Genomic DNA, 24,105 nt, shown 5'->3' on the forward strand with positions numbered 1-24,105 from the left:
CAGAGAGCAGGGGGGTGGGGGGTAGTTGAGGGTACGGCGCCCCACCATTCCTACCAATATGGACCCAGCTTCCCAATCCCACAACCCTTCCATTGGCCGCGGCTAGGACATTCCCAAATCCTGTTGCCCCCTTGGCACCCACACCAAGACAGAGATACGGCCAGCTACCACCACCGCTGCCGCAGCCTGACTGGGGAGTGAGGCCCATTCCCTAGGCCACCACTCCCACCCCATTGAGGTGACCAGAATTGAGGTGGCCATGGGACCTGGATGGCGCTGCTGCTGCTGCTGTCCACCCTGTGGTTCTGCAGCCCCAGCCCCAAATATTTCTTCAAGATGGCTAGATCCTCTTCCTGACTACACTCGCAATTCCTGTGTGCTGTGCGAGGAGAGAACACGAAGATCTTGCATCTGCTGCTGCTCCACATCAAATACCTGTATGGGATCTGAGTGGAGGTGGGGGGGGGGTCAACACTTCCCTCCCAGGCAGCCCTACGTTGTGGTCCGCAACCACCAGAGCTCCCTTGACCTGCTTGGAATGATGGAGGCTCTGCCAGACCACTGGGTATCCATTGCCAAGCACGAGCTACTATGGGCTGGCTCTGCTGGGCTGGCAGGAGTCATCTTCATTGACCAGAAACACACAGATTTCATTAGTGTTGTGTCTGAAGTGGCCCAGACCCTGCTCACCCAGGATGTGAGAGTCTGGGTTTTTCCTGAAGGAACAAGAAACCACCACAATGGCTCCATGCTGCTCTTCAAACGTGGCACCGCCTTGCAGCACAGGCCCAGGTTCCCATTATCCTCATAGTCATGTCCTCCTATCAAGATGTCTACTGCAAAAAAAGGAACAGAACACTTCTTCACCTCGGGACGATGTCAGGTGCGAGTGCTGCCCCCAGTGCCCACAGAAGGGCTGACACCAGATGATGTCCTAGCTCTAGCAGAGTCTGGTATTCTATGCTCACCATCTTCTGGGAGATCTCCACGGATGGTCTGTATGGTGTTGACTGTCTGAAAAAACCTCGGAGAGCAGGCGAGGCCTGGCTCTGAGCATCTTCCTACCCTCCCATCTTTATCCCCACACCTCTGACCCAGACCTCCTTCCTGGGTCCCCACTTCCGACTCTCCTTTTGGAATCTTCAACTTCTAAAGTGAGTACAGATACAGCGTCACTCCATGTCCTTTCCCTGCCCCACCCATGGACTCTCCTGCATGGATGGGTACAGTCTCCACTCCGATCTCCACCTGCCATCTTGTCTAGTGGGACAGTTACATCTCAAGTAGCTCATCGGATACAAGGGTGGGGGACATTCCATCCTATCCCTTTCCCGGTGGTCTCTTTGGGGCCTTCTCTCCCTTTCCACCCCATACTGGACAATGGACTCATTTGTTCTGTACAACAATCCATCCCTCACCCCAAGTCCACAGATTGAGTGGGCCCATCTGCTAGTGACAACTCCTTATCCTATGGCTGGAAACTGAACCTGAACACTCCTCACCGGCTCATCTGGGGAACTTCCTCAACACTGTCACCCTCAGCAGGGCTGGGCTCTTCTAACTCAGAGGTCTCACCTCTGCCTGTGCAGGGGATGAGCACACTCCAGATGCTAATTTCTGCTTCCCCTGACCCCTTGGTAGAAGTATTCAGGGTCCTGGCCTAGCACCTTCTAACCAAATTCTGGAGGGGTGGACCTTAGAAGCTGTGCTCTCTGCTCCCTCGGACCTTAGGGGAAAGAACCTGATGCTGGTGAGAGGGAGAGGAGGGTGTTTCTATTTCTCTTCCTTTTGAGGTACCTCCCTCTCTGAGGTGGTGTTGGCCACTCCCTCTGCCTCCTACACTAAGACCCATTTCTAAGACCCAGGAAGTAGGCTGGGGGCAGAAGGAACAGGTGTGATCCAGTCTTGTGTGGTTGGTTTTTATTATTTGGGCAACAGCAAGCAACTGAGAATAAAAAGGAAAGAGAAAGAGAAGTATTTTGCTGAATATGTATAGATTTATTTCCTTATTATTCACTGAACAATAGACCCAGACAACTGTGTAAATAGTATTTACACTTTATTGTATAATGTATGTAATTTAATAGCTACATTATGTGGGAAGATTACTGTGATATTTATTTATTTGTTGGTGCTGAAGATCCAAATCAGTGCTTCATGCTACTCTGCCTGCTCTGTATCAGCTCTATACTTCAGCCTCCAAAATCCACCGACTTCTCTGCTGCAGTCTCTTTAAATCCTTCAGTCATTCTTCAATCTACACACACACACACACACACACACACACACACACACACACACACTGTATGATGTGTAACGTGTGATCACGAAGTTATTACTAGCCATTACAACTGGAGTTTAAAAAAAGAACTGTTTGCCAAAGATCAACAATTAAAGGAAACTGGGACAACTTGGCCAAAGATACCAATTCAGCTTGTTAATTTATTGTTATTTAGTAAATTATGACATTGTGTACAGACAAAAACATGTTTCTGCACCGAGGAATCACTGGAAAACCTTAAATAGAAAGTTGGCTTTGGCATGAGATCTTCGTTTTAATCGATACTACCACAAATGATGTAAATTAGGGCAGTTTAAATACTTGAAAGCAGTGTAACCAACCAGCACTTTAATGCGTTTAATTTAAAATTCACGTGACTTCGGAGATTTTAAAACACAGTTCGTGGGTTAAAGCATGGAGTGAAATTGGTTAGTCACACCCTTTCAACAGGGCACTTTCTGCACTGCACTGATCCCACTTGACCACCAGGTGGCGCGCGGCGCCGGCGGCGCGCTCTAGCCTCATTCCCGCGTTTCCGAGGAACTTGGCGGAGTCCTGGGAGCGCGCACGTCCCGGAGCCCGCGCCAGTGCAGCCCGGTAGCCGCGCACGCCAGACAGCCGCGGTTGGCGTGGCACGTCGCGGGGTTCTGAGGCGCAGGACCCATGTGGAAGCTGCTCCCAGCCGCTGCTGCGGCTCCAGGTAGGCGCGTCAGGGAGGCGGGGGGCAGCTCTTCCCGGGAGCAGCTGCGGAGAGGTGGGGGCGGGGAGCTGCGGAGCGCGCTTCCGGTCCGTCCTGCTCGCCTTCCGGTGGCGAGGAGGCATCCGAGACGTGGACAACGCGGCAACTGGGTGTTTGGAGCTGAGCTGTCAGCACCCTTTAGCCAGGTGGTGAAGTGTGTGTGCCCAGGATAGACCCGCGCTAGCTCGGCTGCGAACCATGGGAAACCCCAGGGTGGGGACGGATGACCCAGCGTGAAGAATCACGTGACACCACAGGACCACTTTAAACTTTTCGTGATTTTCCTCCTGACTATCAGAACAGTGGAAAAAAGTCCCCCACCCACACATTTTTATGCAGCGGATAGGTTATGACGTGCTAAGTGGTTGTCTCCATTATATAGTCATTGTTAGCTGATGGAAGGTTAAGCACTTGCTTGTGATTGGATCTTGTTCTCAGGGAAGGTAGTGGGGAGGCATTTTTTTTTCCAACAGTATAAAGGGAAATATAAGCCGGGCGTTGGTGTCTCACGCCTTTAATCCCAGCATTCCGGAGGCAGAGGCAGGCGGATCTCTGTTAGTTCAAGGCCAAGCTGGTCTACAAACTACACAGAGAAGCCCTGTCAAAAAAAAAAAAAAAAAAAAGAATATAAAGTCAGAAAGATCCTTGTGGGTTGCAGCACTTCAAAGGTAGAGCACAAATTGGTGTTGGTGAGCAAGTAGGACTATGAATAATTAGCCTGAACCTAGTTGTTTCTGGCTTTCTGTGATATATCAGAAATTTTCTGTACGGGATGGCACAGGTCTGTAATCACACACACTTGGGAGGCGGAGGAAGGAGGATAGGGAGCTAAAGGGTTACCCTCAGCTACATAGAGGTGCACTGAGCTATAAGACCTGTCTCAAAACAGATAAACATATAAGACCTGTCTCAAAACAGATGCCACATTCAAGTTTGAGTGACTAAGGATTCCTAAATTGCTTGTCACCTTGAACCGGTATTCAAGAGAGCTCCACACAACACCTTGGTCAATCGATAATTTATAGACAGAAAAATGGAAATAACTTAGAAGAACACCTTCATTGGTTTTTACCTCCGCAGTCGCCCTGCTTGGGCGGTATAAGGAGGCATTTACAGTATAGGGATACCATCTGATAGGTCAGTAGTTTGTGACTTACTGATACCTGGCTATCTGTTAGAAAAATGTACCTTTAGGCTATAGTTCAGTATCCACCCAGGCAAGGTTTTATAAGAAGGAAACACTTGTGGGGCTAGAGAGATGGCTCAGCAGTTAAGACCTTTGTCACTCTTGAGAGAACTCAGGTTTAGTTCCCAGCATCCTCTTGGTGGCTCACAACCATCTATAACTCCAATTCCTGGGAGTCTGATGCCTTCTTATGATTTATAGGGGCACCAGGCACATATGTGATTGTAGAGGGTATGAGGTCCTTGTGCACACAGATAAGCACTAGGGGAACCAGGAAAGTTAAATACGGAGGCTTGTCTCTTCAAAGGAAGAGGTTTACCTGTCTTCACTGGGAACGCTGGCAGAGGATGAAGTGGTAATCTTTTGCTATTTGTAGGACCAGGCTTCACCCAAAACCCCCAGAATAGTATATTTGTCTATTCCAGAATTTTCCCCCTAGGAGTTAAGCATTGTTTCCCAGTCCATAAAACCCATCCTTATGAGAGATGTCATATGATTTTTACAACAGCCCAGGAAACACCTGTGTTACCTTAGGGCTGAGCCAGTCCTGACTCCCATAGAGCAACATTGTGTTTACCTCAGTCATTCTCCCTAGACCCTTATCTTAAGCATTGTTTCTGTGTCAACGGAACCTATCTTTATTGAAGAAGCCATACGTACTTGGTGAAGAGTGTCAATGTAAACACTTCTTTTTTTTTCTGTTTAGCTTTTTATTAAATCAGTCAAAGTGACATAGTTTTACACAGTATGAACAAATATTCTGTGACATTTCCCCCTTTTTGTCTAAATAAAAAAGATTTTAACTCTCACGTACTAAACCTATAAACAATAAGAACATTTATCAGATAAGAATTACATTCACAATGTCCAGTCCAGTTGTATTTGGCAAATTTAAAGAAAATACTCTATTATTTATCTTATCTTGGTCAGTCCAAAGTTTTGTATCTATTTTTTTTATGCATCAATAGCAGCAACAGCTTTTCCAGGTTCTGCAGTCATTTGAACAAAATTGTAGAGACATCCAGCACACTCCGTTTAAAAAAACAAGAAAAAAAACAAAAAAACAAAAACAAAAAACAACAACCACAACAAAAAAGTAAAAAACAAAATTCCAGAAAACAGCACAGTTCTGTTACTCTTGTGGTACCTGACACCTATTTTTTTTTTTTTTAAAGTTAGCTTCTCAGTCATCATCTGGGAGGAAATCATTCTGAGCAACATCATTAAAAACAGCTCTGATAAAGCATGGTCACTACTATGTATCATAAAGCAGAAAACACTTCTTAAGCTTTGTTGTACACACAGGACTAAGTTGTCATCAGGAAACTTTTTTCCAAAATGGCGCTGTGCTTAAGTATGTCTAGAATGAACTGCCTGGTGTCAGGCTACAGAAGTTGAACCAGCACTGGCTAACTACATCATCTGTACTGAGTTTCATTCTTGGCTCTCTGGATTGTTCTGCTGCCAGCTGTAGAGCTTGCTGAGACCCCCATACATGCAAACAGGCAAATTGACATAAATCCAGCAAAAAAAAAAAAATTAAAGAAAAGAAAAAAAAGAATCTGAGGTATATGCATATATAATACATTATATCAAGTTGCTTAGCATTTAAGTAGCAGAAGTGATTTATTTGTGATACCTATAGAGTATGTCCTGTACCATGAATATATGTATGTGTGTGTCCTTAAATTTATTTACTTTTGTTTTCTTTTAGGAGAACCATGCAGACTTTTGGCTGGTGTAGAGTATATTGTTGGAAGGAAAAACTGTGCCATTCTGATAGAAAATGATCAGTCAATCAGCCGAAACCATGCTGTGCTAACAGTGAACTTTCCTTTAACCAGCTTGGTATGCTGCTGACTTTATTTTCCTATCTCATGAGCAGATGAGACATTCTGTCTAAAACAAACACTGGCAGAAGGACCTGCACATAATTAGCAGTGATTCTGGTATTTATTTTGAATAGGATGCCTCTATTGAATAGTTTACTTTTTTAAGGTGATTTCAAAATTCAAAGAAAGTATTGGAAAACATTTTGTGGTGGTGTATTGTTATGGTGATGAAATAACTAAGATAAACATCACTTTTTTTGGCTCTGGATTTCCATCTGTGATCCCTTTGCTGTGCTGTGTTGGATCTGTGTGTGGCCCATGCCAAATATCATGGAACACATACTAGGAGGCTGCTTCTCTCCTGATAGCCAAGAAACAAAGAGTGGAATTGGAGAATTCCGTCCAGGGCACACTTCTCCAGACCTACACAGAGAAACCCTGTCTCAAAAAAAAAAAAATTAAATATTTATATCCAGTCAAAACTCTGGCTTTTAACCCTGTATTCTCATTGAGTTAGTTTTGAATGGTATGATTTGATTGTATAGAAAAGTGTGTAGGAGAGAATACATCTGGTATGTTCAACACAAAATAGACTGTAACAAACAAACAATAAAGCCTCAGAAGAATGAGTTGAGTGGTTAGGGAAAGCCACACTGTCTTAGCAGTGAAATCTGTTTTGAGAGGAGTAATTCTTGGCCTTAGGGGAAAATCTGAATTGCTAGCTGAGGAGTGATCATTCCCCGAAGGCAGCCTCATCATCTACCTAATTTTTGCTTACCCAGAAAGTTACTAATCTTGTGAAATCTGCCCTGTAATTACTAAGAGGTTAAAGACTTTAAATCATTTGTTGATTTTGTTTTTCAGAGTCAAGCAGATGAAATTCCTATATTAACGATAAAAGATAATTCCAAGTATGGAACCTTTGTTAATGAGGAAAAAATGCAGAATGGCCTTCCCTACACTTTGAAGACAGGAGACAGAGTTACCTTTGGGGTGTTTGAAAGTAAATTCAGGTAAGAAGTTTCAAAGTGATGTAAAATCCACAACTTTAGCTGAAATTCTAGAAGAGACTTTATGGATGACCAATTTAAACTGCTATAACCCAATGAGTTGGAATGGGTCCTGAGAGTTGTAAGGGTAGCTCAAGTGTCTGAATCCTCATGGGTAACATGTAATGCTAATTTTTGGTCATTGCTTTTTCTTCATTGGGACTCAAGACTTAAGAAATGATAATTTCTTAGGAAAAACACATTGAAATTAAAATGACTGATACTTTAAAATCCTGTAGTTTCTGTCCCCAGAATTACAATCAAACTTTATGTAATTTATTTTCATTTACAGAGTGGAATACGAGCCTTTGGTTGTTTGTTCTTCTTGTTTAGACGTCTCTGGGAAAACTGTTTTAAACCAAGCTATATTACAGCTTGGAGGACTTACAGCAAACAATTGGACAGAAGAATGTACTCACCTTGTCATGGCATCAGTCAAAGTCACCATTAAAGTAGGTTGGAAGTCTGTGTTGAGATCAGGTCTACCAGCTTATGCTCACTTCCTCAGCATACACAGACTCTGGCATCTGTTTACCTTGAAACTGTCAGAATGGCTATAGATTCACGGGTGACTACCCACTATTTGTATTGAGGAACAAATGGCTTTTCACTGTTTATTGTCTCAGAGAAGCAAAACACACTGAATTATATTTCAGATTTTGATTTGGCATTTTAAAAATGTTATCTATTATCCTTTACCATGAAATTTATTTGATTGCATAGATGATGTTTGCATTCTAAAACAGAGACTAGTGTTAAAGTGCTTGCCACTCTTCAAGGTTAGCATCTCACGTCACCACTCTCAAGTCCCCTTTTTTTCTGTCCTTACACTATCTCATGACTCACACTCCTGTTTGACATGGAAGAGTTTATTCACAAAGACTGCAGAGTTCTTGTAGTTCAGTATGACCTTGGTGAGTCTCACCAGCCTGTTTACAATAGTGATTAAGGCTTCTTAAATTGAGAGTTGATTAGTTTATGCTCTAGACCTAAGCTGTGACCAAGTACTAACATCTACTGCAGATGGTATCTCATTTGAACGTTTAGGACTTTGAAAGGAAAAATCATGTAGAACCACCTCAGTAGTTTATAACCTACCACTTTCTTTGATTGAACTATTGTATGAATATATGTATTTATAGTTACATGTGATTTTCTATTTTAGACTATATGTGCACTCATTTGTGGATGTCCAATCGTAAAGCCAGAATACTTTTCTGAATTTCTCAAAGCAGTTGAATCTAAGAAACAGCCTCCAGAAATTGAAAGGTATTGTTGTCTTTGAGACAGGGTCTCCTGGGTCCCAGGTTGGCCTTAACCTTGTGTAGTAGTCAAAAGATGACTTTGAACTTGTGATGTCTTGTCTCCACCCCCTGATTGTTAGGATGACAGGTGAGTGCCACAGTACTCAGTTTATGTGGCACTGGAAAGGGAACCCAGAGCTTCTTGCATGCTAGGCAAGCACTCAATCAGTTGAACTACATCCTCAGCCTTGAAGACAAAGTTTTAATTAAAATGTTTTGTAAGTTAATAATATTATTATGTGATTCAGGCCATTTTTCCCAATACAGATTTTTTTTTTCATAGTCCTGGCTGGCCAGGAACTGGATATGTAAACCAGACTAGCCTTGAACACACAGAGATCTGCCTGCCTCTACTTCCTGAGTGTTGGAATTAAAGGCATGTGCCACCATACCTGGCTCTAATGCACTTGTTTTAGGGATCTTTTATGCCCCTGTTAATCATAGGTGTCTGTGTTTAACAGTGGCCAAAAAATAGATTCTTCTGGGTTTTTGGTTGGTTGGTTGATTGGTTGGGGTTTTTATATACATAATTTTCATCTAGGAAATTTATTTTGTAATACAGTTAATAGGTAACACTGTTTTGGATTCTGGTCAGTAGTGACTGGTTCTTAACCTTGAGTACTGCAGCCTGATGAGGACAGCTTCAGAAGGCTTCCCTTCAGAAGGCTTCCCTTACATGCTCACTTGGTCTCTCAACCAAATCCCAAATCATAGTCTTTCTCCCATCTCTTTGCCTCTGAGGAGTTCATGAAGTCCTGTAAATAACAACTCTGACTGCAAAGTGTGAGCCATTGTTGGTTCCAGAGTGCTTTAGGTAGAGGGCCTGGTCACTTTTACTGTTGTTGGGTGTCCTGTTGTTCAGAGCTTTTAGAATTAGTTGTTGAATCCTCCTTCTATGCAGATTTCTGGCTGTTCACATCCGTGACCACAGTGTAGCAGCTTTACTTTAGAAGGACTTCTGAATGGCTCCCAAATTACTGTTAACTTCAAAAGCCTGTGGTTGTCAGGTTTTCATATTGGCGATTGACAATCAAATGTTTCATATCAAGAGCTAGGCATGGTGGTACAATCCTGTAATCCTAGCACTCAGGAGGCCAATATAAGCAGGTGAGTCCTGCCTGCACTCTATACCAAGACACTGTCTCAGAAAAACACCAAACAGTTAAAAAGTGTGTAGTCATTTGCCCAGTGGTAGTTATACCTGTCTGCATCTATTTAAGACCAAGTTGTTTCTGTTTTGTTTTTTTTGTTTTTTTTTTTTGTTTTTTTTTTTTTTGAGACAGGGTCTCTTTCTATACTCTTGGCTGCTCTTTCAGAAGACCCTGGGTTTTGTCCCCAACACCTAGATGGTGAATTCACAACTGTCTGTAACTCCAGTTGAGGTCCACACATGGTGCACCAATGTGTGTGTGTGTGTGTGTGTGTGTGTGTGTGTAAACACTTATAATATAAATTTTTTGAAAATTGATTACTAGTAGAAATGAATATAAGAGATAGCAATAAACTGTAGTGACTCTCAAAAAGTATGGCTAGCTCTGAATTTAAATCCGGCATGCTGTGGTGTCATAATGCAGGCAAGTGCTGTTCTGTTTAGTTATGTCTGTGTTTTGCAGGTCATCAAGAACAGGGTAAGACAGTCACCACTGCATGTACCTAAAATGATTTGTAATTCCCAAAGTCCTGGGGTAGATGAAGTCATTTTTAGAAGACTCAGTGTTGTAGAGGATTGTTTAAGTGTATCGTGTATGTTCACATAGGCAAATCTACATTGTGTATGTCTGAATGTAAGGAAAGAGGAGGGAGTTTGTAGAGAGCTCTCATGCTGTAACATGTTCTCTTAATTATTTTATTTTAAACAAGCCTCTTATTGTTGGGAGTCTCCATAGATCTCTGGCATTCATACATGACTTGTTGGGTATGCGAAGGCTATAAAGCTCTGCCAGCCCTTTACACAGCTGTTTCTGTGTGACATTTGCAGTGTGAACTCTTGGGAGATGAAGTAATATCTCGTCTGGAATACAGAGCATGCTTGCTAACAGCTAGCTATGGATTCCTTACCCTGTGGGACAAATGATTGTATGTGCCTTGTATACATTCTCCAGGGGCCTTGGTTCAGAAGAGATCTGCCACAAACAACCTTTCAACTTTATTTTTGTGTAATGTGTACCTTGTAATCATCTCCGTAAGTGTATTTATTTTAAGAAAATATAGAGGCATTTTCCTATAGTGTGTGGAACTAGTATCATTTACTTTAAGAGAATACAAGGCATTTTGCTATAATGTGTGAAACTGATATCATATTTTAAGAAAAGGCATCTAGATATATGGTAATTTTGTTTCAGATAAAACTTTACTGAGAAAATCAAAAACAAACAAAATACCTCAAAATACTGGGTTTTGTTTGCCTCTTCTTGGTTTTGTTTTGTTATGACAGGATTTCACTATGTTGCCCTGGCTGGTCACTCACATTGTACCATGTTCTCTCAGTTGCTCTAGTTCATTTGTAAGCCAGATTGGCCTTGAACTTTTATTGATTCTCTGCTTCTGCCTCCTGGAGACATATATATAGAGACGTATATCATTGTGCCTGGTTCAAGTAATAATGAAATTCAACCTTTTTGGTATCAGGTAGTCAGTTGATTCATAAGTTTAATAGTAAATACAGAGAAGAGGATGTAATTAAAGTATAATCATAGTATATTTTAATTATTTTTACAGTTTTTACCCACCCATCGATGAGCCAGCTATTGGAAGTAAAAGTGTTGATCTGTCAGGACGACAAGAAAGGAAACAAATCTTCAAAGGGAAAACATTTGTATTTCTAAATGCCAAACAGGTAATTTTAAAGCTAAGATATATTAGTTTTCTTTTTTTTTAAATTGTACTCATTTAATTTTTGTGTGTGGGTGTTTTGTCTGCATGTGCATCACATGCATGTCTTGTACCCATAGAGGTCAGACAAGGGCGTCAGATGCCCTGGGACTAGAGTTTGATAGTTATGAGTTACTGCCATATGGGACTGGAAACTCAACCCAGGTCCTCAGGAGGGGCATCCAGGAGGGGCTCTTAGTCCCTTAGGCGTCTGTCCAGCCTCCACATTAGTACTCTTATTGGCAGCTGTTAGGACTCTTCTTTTGGGTTTTTTTGTAGATGTGTGAAATACAACAAAAAGCTGCTTGTACACAGGAAGCTGCTCAGTGTTTGTGTATCTGATTATGGTGTCTTCTAACAGTGCCTAATTGGCCTATGTAGTTTATGTGAGTACCATAGTGGGAAGGACAGAAAACCAGTCCTAACTGGCTTAGCTGACAGAACAATTGAGAAATGTCTTTTGTGTTCCAAAATGTGGATTTCCCACATTTATGTTATCGTGGCAAAACCATGCGAGTGAACCAGCCCTGGGAGAACTGTATGGGAGTGTGAGGAGATAACAGTGTAGTGATGTGTCACTCTAGAAGGACCCGCTCAACTAGGGATTGTGGACGCTCACATTGCCCACTGGAAAGTAGGATGAATTCTTCTATTTTCACTCCCAAGTCCAGTTGGTACATAGTGAGGATGCGCTCAAAAGCCCCAGTGCAACTGATGCTCTTCTCTTCTTCCATTCCTAGCATAAGAAATTGAGTTCAGCCATTGTTTTTGGAGGAGGGGAAGCCAGGCTGATGGCAGAAGAAAATGAAGAAGATGAGAGTTTCTTTTCAGCTCCTGGAACTTGTGTTGTCGACATAGGAATAACAAATACACAAATCATAATTACTGACTCCCAGAAAACATGGATTCATTTGATAATGGACATGCTTCAAAGGTACGTAATCATTCTTCATTGGTTAAAAATTCGAGTGGATTTTATCTGCAACCCAGTTAATGTGAATGTGTCTACACATTTGCCGAGCTATGTACTTCAGAATTGTGATTTTGGGGCCTAGCTAGTGGGATATCTATATAATTGTATATAGGTATTTTCTGCCTCTTTGCTCCTTTAATAAAATTTACAGATTTTTTTTCACTTTGTTTATTTTGAGAAAGGGTCTCACTATGTAGCTCTGGCTGTCCTGGAATTCACTATGTAGACCAAGCTGGTTTTGAACTCACAGAGATCTGCCTGCCTCTGCCTCCTGAGTGCTGGGATTAAAGGCATGTGCCACCATATCCAGCAATTTCTTAAACTTAATGAACTAGTAGTTTTTATGCACAGTATATTTAAGCTGATGTTAAAACTTAAAAAGTAAAATACTTTCTAAAAGTACCTAGAATTTAAAATTTTTCCCTTCGTAATTACTTATATTTACACATTACATATACTAACATGTTTAAATCCATATATACGTATATATGGGAAAGTATACATACACTAATATGTGCTAATGTGGGGAAGTATGGAAAATGTTAGCTGTTTTCTGTTTTGTTTTGTTGTGGTTTGGGTTTGTTTGTTTTTTGAGACAGAGCTCTTCTCAAACTTGCTGTGTAGCCAAGCATCCTTGGCTAGTTTGTACTTCTGATATTATCTCTACCTCCTGAGTGCTGGGAGTACAACTTTAACCACCATGCTGGTTTTATGCTAGGGATCAAACACAGGGTTTCATGTATAGGCAAGCACTCTGCCAGTTGAGCTCTTCTCCATCCCTGATGTATAAGACTGTCCTCGGAGCCAAACTGCTGCCATCTTCAAGAATCTGATCTACCAGTCAGAAAAGATTGTCATAACTGACCTTTCTTTCTTTTGCTCTTCCTTCCTTCCTTCCTTCCTTCCTTCCTTCCTTCCTTCCTTCCTTCCTTCCTTCCTTTTGGGGGGAGTGGGGTTGGGTGAAGGGAGCAGGGTATCACTGTGCAGCCCAGGCTGTCCTGGAACTTACTATGTAAACCAGACTGACCTCAAACTCAAAGAGATCTGCCTGCCTCTGTCTCCAGAGTGCTGGGATTAAAGGCATGCGCCACCCTACTATAGTTAGGCTTTTTGATTGCTGGTCTTCATAGAAGGAGATGTGGATAGGGTCATTAGATCCTATAGCTGAGTGTCTAGCCACCCAGTATTCCAGGTAGTTGTAGCTAACCCTGCCCTAATTGCATGGGGAAGGTAGAGGATGTAGTCTGGGAAGGACAGTCTTTTAGCTGCTGATAAATCTCTTCTAGCCCTCAAATCTTATTTTTGGTGCAATATTGTTATAATTATACATGCAATAGAACTCTGAATTCAGAACACATAAAACATATCACGTAATTCAGACTACCACAACCATTTAAAACAACTCTTACATGAGTATTAAAAGGTGCTTTGTGGCCTCAAATTTAAGTTGCAGGTTCTATATAACATTTTTTAAAATTATACTAAGATTCCTTTTTTAGAAAATCATCCATATTGTAGAATATAGCAAATAGAGCCCCCATAAGACTTTTGAATGAAGTACTTTGAGCTAACCTATAATCCCAGAACTCTCAGTACTGAGGTGGGAAGATCACTTGAGTTGATGAGTTTGAGACTAGTCACTGCAGCAGAGCCAAACTCTGCTCTCAGTTCCCCACAAAGATGGCTGAATCTATGAAACTTGTGTGGACTTAATGTACTAACCTTGTGTGTACATAAGCTTACACGTGGTGATTCTTTTTTTTTTTTTAAGATTTTATTTATTTACTATGTACACAACTTTCTGCTTCCATATATATCTGCACACCAGAAGAGGGCACCAGATCTCATAACGGATGGTTGTGAGCCACTTTGTGGTTGCTGGGAATTGAAGTCAGGACCTCTGGAAGAACAGTCAGTGCTCTTAATTCTGAGCCATCTCTCCAGCCCCACACGTGGTGATTCTTGTTCCCACCTCCTTGCTGTCTTTTCTACTGGGGATCAGTGTAATCATAGATTTGTATATGAAGGTCTGTTTTGTTGTCCCTCAAGGTGGAACTATTTGCTCATCCTAAAATTATCATAGCATTGTAGAACTGGAAAGACCTCCTTCTTTGCCCTAGCCCTGATTGATGATGTTAACCAGGTTGCTGAAGGTGATGGGTTGTCCACAACACTGCCCTAGAGAGGAATTTTAAAATATTTCCACATTTCAAGTTCTGCCCATAAAATTTTAGTGTCTCTTTGGGAAGAAAAATAGATTTGTCAAGCTTGATATTATATTAAGAAAGTAGTTAGTTTTAGTATATTACTGTATTTAAACTATTTTATTCTCATAGGCATGGTCTTAGACCTATTCCTGAAGCAGAAATTGGACTGGCTGTTATTTTTATGACTACAGAGAATTACTGTAATCCCCAGGGCCAGCCTTGTACAGGTAAATAAGACATTTTATTGATTATTTAGAAACTTTATAAATGTATATACTTATTTATTTGTATATGTACTTTACTGTTATACTTGTGAGGTGTGACCATAGCTTCTTTTAAAACTCGTCTTCTTAAACATTTGTTCCTTTACTCATTTAATACATAGTTCTGCCATAATACTGGGTGCTGATCTAGTGGCTGAAGAGTCATTAGTGAGTAAAGTGAGCAGGATCCAAATTCGAACAGTGAACAAACAGAGGGCACAAACAGTTCAGGACAGTGAACAAGCACAGTGCACACACAGTTCAGGACAATGAACAATTTGAATGCACACCTGCAGTTCAGCACAGTGAACAAGCAGAGGGCACAAACAGTTCAGGACAGTGAACAAGCAGAGGGCACACACAGTTCAGGACAGCTGAGTCCAGAGCTGCTCAGGCTGTGTGATCCTACCTGGAAGTGTGTTGGCCTCACCTGGTCTTCACAGAAGGCTTCACTGAGGACGAGGCATTCGAGTCTCCTGCAACCTGAACTGCTTAGGCCCGGTAGTGATGTGGAAATCTGACATAGAATTCCAGCCAAAACTATCAAATGGCTGTCATGTTGCAAATAGATTTTAGGGATCCAGAATGGAAGTGTAAACTTAAGTAGAAAACTACTGTGGTGCCGCTCAGAGAGGGCCGATAGATTTCCTTTGTTACGTTTGGATCTCGGTGTCCACAGGTTCTACCAAATTACCAATCCAGTCGAAATTATTCAATCAAAGATACTTAGAGTGGAGGCAGGGGAGTCATAAATTCAAGGCCATTTTGGGGCACGTATGAATTCCAGACAAGTCTATACTAGATAGCAAGACCTCATTTTTTAAAAATTAAAAAAAAAACAGTTTTATATGTATCAACTTCTTTTTCATGACATTACTCTCTAACCAATAGGACAACAGTTGATTTAGCATTTACAGTGTAAGTAATCAGGATCTGATACATCGATATTGTGCCATTTTTAATAGAAAGGACTTGAGCACCTTTTATTGTTGTGAGGAACAGTGTCTTGGAATACTGGACACCTAAGGATTACTGTATGTTCCTATACTTCTTTAGGAAATTAAGTTGATTCATTTATAATTATTATTTTCATCTTTAAAGAATTTTTTTTTCTTTTTGACATTATAATTACATCATTTTTCTCTTTGCTGCCTCTAAACCCCTCTATACACCCCTCTTTGCACTCTTTCAAATTAATGGCCTCTTTTTTCATTAATTGTTGTTAGATGCATATATGAATATATACATATTTCTAAATATAACCTTTCAGTCTAATAATGTTACTTGTATGTTTTCAGGGCTGACCTCTTGGTACTGAATAACTAGTTGGTGTGCTCTTTCCTAGGGAAGACTATTTCTCCCACTCCCAGTATTCCTTAGTTGCCTGTAGTTCTTTGTGTGGGGTTGAGGCCTCATGGGCTTTCTCCACATCAGCATGTCTGTTGTTGACCTTACTCAGCTCATGTTTAGGCAGTCTCATTGGTTTGACTTTGTGGGTAAAGCTTCTTTTGTTACTAGGAGATACAATCTCACAGCAAACTCTGCTCCTCTGTCTCTTACAGCCTTTCAGCCTTCTCTGCTGCAATGTTCCTTGATCCTTAGGTACAGGGGTTATGTAGATGTCTCCCTTGGCTTAGGGTACTTTGGAAAGTTTTACATTGATTTTTCCTGATAGCTTTTCTTTGCCTACTTTCATGAGCAGCTATTGGACTTCAGCTAATAGACAAGGTAGAGAACATATTCCTCACTTATACTGGTTGCTGTTTTACACTGTAATCTACTAAACAATACCTGTGAAATTAGGCACTATAATTTACTGTGTTCTGCAGCCTCAGCTTAAGTGGATAGAAAATATTTTAAATTAGAGTTTGGCAGGAGTGAGCTACTAAGAACTTAAAGACCAGGAATCAATTAGGTATATAGACTTTCAGTAATACTGATTAGTAATAAACTACTGCCGGCTATTGCAATAGCAGAAGCTAAAGTAAGAATTTTACATGTATCATAACAATTTGATTTGAAACAAAAATCTTTTTAAAGATATTTTATACATTGTATATGCAAGGAAACTAATGTATAGAGAAGTTAGCACATTAATGCAAGTCCACAAACCAGTCCATTCAAACCTATACTGAAGTCACAGCTGTTGTGACATTCTTGTGCCCTACTTGATTCCTGATGTGTAAGTCAAGTATGTTTGTTTCCTCTCCCACTAAGTAAGTTTCAGGAACATATAGTGTGAACTGCTTGGGAAGTTTTAAGTTCTTTTGCTGGAGTTATGATTAATATTTTCCCAAAGTTTGTGACTAAAATTCCCAGAGTTTAGATTAGAAACTAAAGACTAACTCTTCATCCTTTTAATAAGAAAACTAACGTAGATACCTAAATATGTATGGTGCTATATTGTTTATGATTTGTTAAAGCCACTGGAAATCAAAACAGTAAAGCAGCTGTGTTAATTAGCCATATAAACCAGGCACACACCTTTAATCCCAGGACTGGGGATTAAGAGGTAAGCGGATCTCTGACTACAGGAAATTGATCCAGTCCTAAAAGAAACAGCTAACACAAAGGTGATCTCAGCACCTGGGATCACATGCCTTTAATCCCAGCACTAGGGAGGTGGAGACAGGAGTATAATAAGGAAGAGGAGAGAAGAATTCAGAGCCTTTTGCCTCTGAGGATTTGTGGGGACAGGATTGCCATTACAGCTCAGTAGAGATAAGATCTAATGATTTGGCTACTTTGTTTCTCTGATCTTGAGCTTGAAGCTTGAACCCCAATATCTGTCTCCTGGGTCTTTTATTTATGGTGCTACAATCACCACATTCTTGGAGTGTTCTATCTGTTAGAAATCTGGGAGCTGGAGAGATGGCTTAATGGTTAAGAACACTTCTTGCTGTTCCAGAGGACCCAGGTTCAATTCCCAGCACCCATATGGCAGCTCACAACTGTGTGTCATTCCAGTTCCAGGGGATCCAAACATCCTCACATGGACACACATACAGGTCAAACACTAATGCACATAAAATAAAATAAAAAAAAAAAAAACATGTCCAACTTTTTAGAAATAGCAGGTATCATTTGTTTTGTTTCTATTATGGAGGCAGGGACCAAACATTAATAATTTATGGCATAAACATGAAAACTGCTGCATCTAAGTCAGTAGCCTCTCTTATCCTAGTCCCGTTTGTGGCAGCAGTCTTTTGTTTTTATGTAGAACACAGATTCTCAATTACATGTACACTGCAGAAACAATTTTTACTGTAAATTTGAATTCTTTAGCTCACAGTATTCTGGGAAGTGGCTGAGGCAGATGGGTGTTTTGTTGCATTGTAAGCTTGCATGTCTATACAGACCTCAAGAGCCACTGGATTTGAATGTCTGGGGAAGAACTGGACTAGAGACCTCATTGTACAAGGAGACAGACTGCAAACTTCAGTCAACCTTTATTCTCACCTCTTTGTCTCATTACTCAGATCAGAAATGCTCCCTCAGTTGCATTTCTGTTGTGGCTCTCCTCCTTCCTGTCTGAAGCCACAGACCTTGTTATATGTGCACCCCCTGTTGAGGTCTGTGGGGCTCCTGGTAATGGTTCTGCTAGAAGACCTCTCAGTATGGTTCATGCTTCACTGCCCTAATAGCATTACCATTCTTTTTTTTTTTCTAAAAACTTTTATTTACCACTCATTGTGAAGGGAACGGTTTGTCTAAACATAGTCTGGCTCCTCAATAATTTAGCTGCAGCCCCTCTCCTTCAAGTCTTAACACTTTCTGATGCGTCTACAGAATACTTCATGCCTTTTTCTAATTTTTTTAGCTCTTGCACTTCAGACCTTGTTGATCACACTTAGTTCCTGTAATGCCAGGACTGCCCATCAACTCATACTGGTTTCACACATGTTTACCTCTCATGAAGCTTTTCCAAGATGTTTTCCTCTCTTACGGCTTTCATATAAGTTATAAATAATTACTCCAATAGTTTCCCTCCCTCCAATTGCAGGATTTATGGGGTTGACCAACTGCTTGTATGCCTCTTTTCACCCATATGTTTATAAACTCATACCAGTTTTGTACTCCCTGACAGCAGCAGGCGACTTGTTACAGTAGATAGAAATATTTGTCTAATTAAGTTAGGTTGCTGGTTCACAAGGTTCTCTTGGCATTGTGAACCAGCAAGACTTTTTATGTGCTGTTTATGTGTGAAAAGGTCTTAGAGGTCATTGAATCTTTCGACTGAAAAGGTAAGAGGTAGAACTGGTATTGCAGCTCAGAGGTTGAGTGCTTGCCTAGTGTGTGTAAGGTACTGGGCTCCACCCTCGGACACAATAAATAAGTAGATATTATAAAAGCTGGCAAGTAAAAATAACAAGTATCCTATTGTAGAAAAAACAGAGTAAATAAAAATTGAACATAAATAAACCAGAAGCTTTATTTAGTAATAGTATTAATTATTATTAGTGTTGTTATGTTCATTTTAACAGTTGTATTATGCTGTGACCCCTTAATACAGTTCCCCATGTTGTGGTGACCCCTAACCATAAAGTTATTCTCATTGCTACTTCATAATTGTAATTTTACTACTGTTTTGAATCATAATGTAAATATCTGATATGTGATCCCCTGTGAAAGGGTCATTTGACCCCCAAAGGGGTCACAACATCTAGGTTGAGAACCACTGTATTATATAGATGTAAGAGACTAATAATAAAGGCTAGAGAGATGGCTCAGAGGTTAAGAGCACCGACTGTTCTTCCAGAGGTCCTGAGTTCAATTCCCAGCAACCACATGGTGGCTCACAACCGTCCGTTATGAGATCTGGTGCCCTCTTCTGGTGTGCAGATATACATGGAAGCAGAATATTGCATACATAATAAATAAATAGAATCTTTTAAAAAATGATGCTAATAATAAGAGATACTGGATATGTGGTTCAGTTTTTCTGTAAATCTAAAACTTGTAAAAATTAAAGTTCATCGTAAGATTCTTTTTTTAAGAAGCCACCAAATAAGGTGGCACCAGTCTAGAATTTCAGCATTCCAAAGACAGAGGCAGGAAGAATAGGAGTTCAGAGCTAGCTTTGGCTACATCCTTAGTTCAAGACCAGCATGGGCTTTTTGAGACTCTGTCTGGAGTGGGGGGCAGATGTTAAAGCTGAGAAAACTTGAAATTTTATAACTCTCAGGGCCAAACTGATCCTGCATTTGGCTTTTGACCAGCAGATCAGAGTTTTCTCTAGTGTGTGATTTCAGATAGAAACCAGGCCAGGGAAGAGAATAAAAGTGTGTGCTGTGAGTAATCGCTCTGCTGTACACACACACATTCATTTGAAGGTAGACTTGGTGAGGCTCTGGTTTAAATGGTATCATGCCAATAGTGCCAGAGAGTCTCCTTCCTTCGCCTTCTCTTTTTCTTGTTGTATTCATGAATTTGTTACTAGTTAATATTTATCCATGGTTGTTTACATATCTATAATCATGTTAACCACTAGGAGTAAAGAATAAAGTGAGTATGCAGAAGATCGGGATAACAGCTGACAGTGACATGGTTCTAATAGCGTCTCTGTTTTCCAGTTGCTATCCATATATTGGTTTATTTTCCCCCTGAAATAGCTTGACGTTTTTGTGATTATTTCCATGTTCTATGTAATGGTTGTGACTTTTTTTTTTTCTTTCCACTTCAATGATATACAGAATTGAAAACAACAACTCCAGGACCAAGCCTTTCCCAAGGCTTGTCAGTCAATGGAAAAATAATGCCAAGTGCTCCTGTGAATATGACAGCATATGTAGCCGACACAGAATCAGAGCAAGCAGATACATGGTAAAATATCTTTGTTATCATGTTATTGTCATTATTTTACTAATTAATATCATATTCAAGAAAAAATTGCTCCCTTTCAAATCATTGTTTCAGAGATAAAGCATGGTAGTAGAGAAAGCCAGAGAAAATGATATCTCACAAGGATCAGCAAATTTTATAGGGTTTTTTGACATTATAATTACATCATTTCCCTCTTCCCTTTTCTTTCTCTAAACTTTTCCTGTACTTCCTCTTTCAAATTCATAACCTCTTTTCCCTTTAATTGTTGTTATGTATGTGTGTGTTCCTAAATACATAAATAACCTGCTCAGTCTATAAAATGTTACTTATATGTAGTATGTATGTGTATGTGCGTGTATTCTTAAATACATAAATAACAACTTGCTCAGTCTGTATACTGTTACTTAGACGTACGCTTTCAGAGTTGTCAATTTGGTATTGGTTAACCATTGGTGTGCTCTTCCTTGGGGAAGACTGTTTCTCCCAATCTCGGCTTTCCTTTATTGCCTGTAATTCTTTCAGCAAGGAAATCTTTTTTTTTTCATTATTTTTTTATTTAAAATAGTAAAACCTTGCTTCACATATCAATCCCAGCTCCCTCTCCCTCTTCCCCTCCCCCGCCCCAAACCAACCCCCACAAACCCCTACCACATTCTCCCTCTGCTCCCTAGGGAGGGTAAGGCCCTCCACGGGGATCTCCAAAGTCTGTCATATCATCCCAGGCAGGTCCTAGGCCCTCTCCCATGTGTCCAGGCTGAGAGAGCATCCCTCCATGTGGAATGGGCTCCCAAAGTCCATTCGTGCTCCACACTGATCCACTACTCAAGGCCCCATAGATTGCCAAGGCATCCTCACTGACACCCACGTTCAATGGGTCTGGATCAGTCCCATGCTGGCCTCTCAGCGATCAGTATGGGGTTCATGATCAACTGTTTCTGTGGGTTTCACCAGCCTGGTCTTGACCCCTTTGCTCATCACTCCTCTCTCTCTGCCACTGGGTTCCAGGAGTTAAGTTCAGTGTTTAGCTGTGGGTGTCTGCCTCTGCTTCCATCAACCACTGGATGAAGGCTACAGGATGGCATATAAGGTAGTCATCAATCTCATTATTGGGAAGGACATTTAAGGTAGCCTCTCCACTATTGCTTAGATTGTTAGTTGGTGTCATCTTTGTAGATCTCTGGACATTTCCCTAGTATCAGATTTTTCTTTATACTTATAATGGTTCCCTCTATTTATGATAACTCTTATCTTTCAACAAGGAAATCTTATGGAACTGTGAACTGTTGGTCTGTGTTATAATTACTTAACTCTGCTGTGGTAAAATTGAATTCGCTATAGTCAGGCTACAGCTGAATGAGTGAGGTGGTGTGGCAGATCTGATTTAGTCTGCAGATGGTAAATTTACTGCCTTAGGGTAATTTTTATTATTCCTTCAAATATATTTGAAAAAGAGAATAAGGTTGTGACTGATTAAATAAATTTGAAACATAGTAGCCCCTGCTTACATGTACTTTTAATTACCCATAGTAAACGTTTGTCTAAAAATATTGAATAGAAAAGTCATGGAAATTAGAAATTCCTAAGTCTTAACTTAGGCTTCTGAATAGCATGATGAAGTCTCTTAGCACAGTGGTTCTCAGCCCTCCCAATGCTGTAACCCTTTGATGCAGTTCTTCATGTATGGTGACTCCAAACATAAAATTATTTTCATTGCTGCTTCATAACTGTAGTTTTGCTACTGTTATGAATGTAATGTAAATACGTTTTCTGATGGTCTTAGGTGACCCTTTGAAAGGGTCATTTGACCCCAGGTCAAGAACTGGTGCCGTGTTATCTTACCTACGTGCACATTATTCCTTTGACCAAAAGTCCTGTACTGTATAAGCTGCACACCTGCTGTCACTACTACCTGTTGTGGTTATTGGATTGAGTGTATTAGTGTTTCAGTGCTTATATTCACGTTATTTTTACATAGTGGTCTGATGCTGTATCGCAGTGCCTAAGCCATTCAGCTGTCTTCATCTTAACCACATAGTGATTATTTTATATTAGAACAGCGGTGGGTATAGTGCAATCAGATACTTTGGGAAACAGCATATTCATGTAACTTTTATAATAGTATGTTGTAATTCTATTTTTTAATCTATTGTTTTGATTTTTAAAAAATTATTTTTATGTGCATTTACATTTTTGACTACATGTATGTCTGTGCAAGGATGTCAGATCCACTGGAATTGTAGCTATAGACAGTTGTGAACTGCCATGTGGGTGCTGGGAATTGAAACTGGGTCCTCTGCAAGAGCAGCCAGTGCTCTCTTAACTACTGAGCCATCTCTCCAGCCTCTGTAATTATTGTTTTATTAGTTATTATTATTAAACTAATTTATGCCTAATTTATAAAGTAATGGTATGTAGATGTAGAAAAATGTATTTATAGAATTTGGCACTATCATTGGTTTCAGGCCATAGGTCTCTGATAGTCTTGGAATGTATCTCTCATGAATATGGGGATATTATTATAAATGTTATTTTGTATAATTGATACAGGGAGTCCACCAGAAATCACCATTCAGACACAGCTTATAGCCAATTGAAAGACTTTTTTCTTGGCAGCTAGAAAGCATTAACTATTCTGACCGAAGTGTAGCCCTGAGCATTTGACCATCCTGGTATCTCACTCAGCAGCTGCAGGGGAGGGTTTGCATAAGCAGGCAATTTAACAAACTAAGATAAGCTAGCTAGGGCTTCTTGGCCTTGGGTCTTAGAATAGAGTTGAATGATTTGCCATGGAATTCTTCATCAGGGAGATCAAATTCTGTTTAAACACAAAATGATCTTGGCAAGAATACAAAATGGAGGAACTTCTGCACTGGTGTGCCCTGTTACATATTTTGGGAGGTAAAGAATTAGGTTAATCTGGATATCCAAATAGTTAATATTCATTCATATGAGTAGCTTTTCAGTGATTTCTCTTATTTGAAGAATTCTGTTTCTTTTTGTTTTGTTGTTTATGAGAAAGGGTTACCGTTTTTTGTATTCTGTGATAGTTTTCACTTATGTGTTATTTTCAATATTATACAAAAACACATTCCTATTACAGTATTTAATAACACTATGTTAGATTGTGTTTAATTTTCCATATTATATAGTGGGCAGAACTTACAAAGAAACAGTTCATTTTTAGTAGTTGCTTGAAAGACAGCTTTATTTGGTTTTTGGTCTGTTCAATCATATTTTACAAAACAATGCCTATCTAAATGTTTTCCTAGTAGTCTGATGTTCTGTAGTAGAGACTACTGTCTGGTTAGATAGACTCGTATCAGTCTGGAATAATAGGAGTTTTCATGATTTTCTGTATTTTATTATAATAATATTACATGAAAATAATTTTAAAATGTTTAAATAAAATAAGAAGTATATAGGCCTGCCACCTAGTTTAGTCTGCAGTAGGATACTAGGTTAAGTCCATAAGTGCTTGCCAGTTATTTCCAGAAGAATGTACCTAAAGGTGTGTGCTGCCAGGAGGGAGACTGAGGCATCCTTCAGGCCTTAGATAGAGGGTGTGCTGCTTTCCTGG

At 40.3% G+C, this 24,105-nt stretch overlaps 1 protein-coding gene and 1 pseudogene across 3 annotated transcripts in view; both read left to right on the top strand.

The window, feature by feature from the left end:
* Nucleotides 1-270: 270 nt before the first annotated feature.
* On the top strand, nucleotides 271-1,053 carry LOC100752827 (annotated as a pseudogene).
* A 1,748-nt stretch (nucleotides 1,054-2,801) lies between these two features.
* Nucleotides 2,802-24,105, top strand: part of Nbn (nibrin) — a 34,775-nt gene continuing 13,471 nt past the window's right edge. Inside the window, exons 1-9 of one of the 3 annotated variants that reach the window (XM_027403560.2) lie at nucleotides 2,802-2,981; nucleotides 5,921-6,054; nucleotides 6,903-7,051; nucleotides 7,380-7,539; nucleotides 8,253-8,356; nucleotides 11,110-11,227; nucleotides 12,003-12,196; nucleotides 14,572-14,669; nucleotides 20,399-20,528. In XM_027403560.2, the coding sequence (XP_027259361.1) occupies nucleotides 2,945-2,981; nucleotides 5,921-6,054; nucleotides 6,903-7,051; nucleotides 7,380-7,539; nucleotides 8,253-8,356; nucleotides 11,110-11,227; nucleotides 12,003-12,196; nucleotides 14,572-14,669; nucleotides 20,399-20,528 (1,124 nt within the window). In that variant the 5' untranslated portion in view covers nucleotides 2,802-2,944. Of the gene's footprint in view, nucleotides 2,982-3,147; nucleotides 3,167-5,920; nucleotides 6,055-6,902; nucleotides 7,052-7,379; nucleotides 7,540-8,252; nucleotides 8,357-11,109; nucleotides 11,228-12,002; nucleotides 12,197-14,571; nucleotides 14,670-20,398; nucleotides 20,529-24,105 lie in introns of those variants that run through there. The other 2 variants (XM_027403561.1, XM_027403562.2) reach the window with 2 other exon arrangements.

The sequence above is a fragment of the Cricetulus griseus genome, chromosome 2 (genome assembly GCF_003668045.3).
Source record: "Cricetulus griseus strain 17A/GY chromosome 2, alternate assembly CriGri-PICRH-1.0, whole genome shotgun sequence".
Classification (NCBI taxonomy): Eukaryota; Metazoa; Chordata; class Mammalia; order Rodentia; family Cricetidae; genus Cricetulus; species Cricetulus griseus.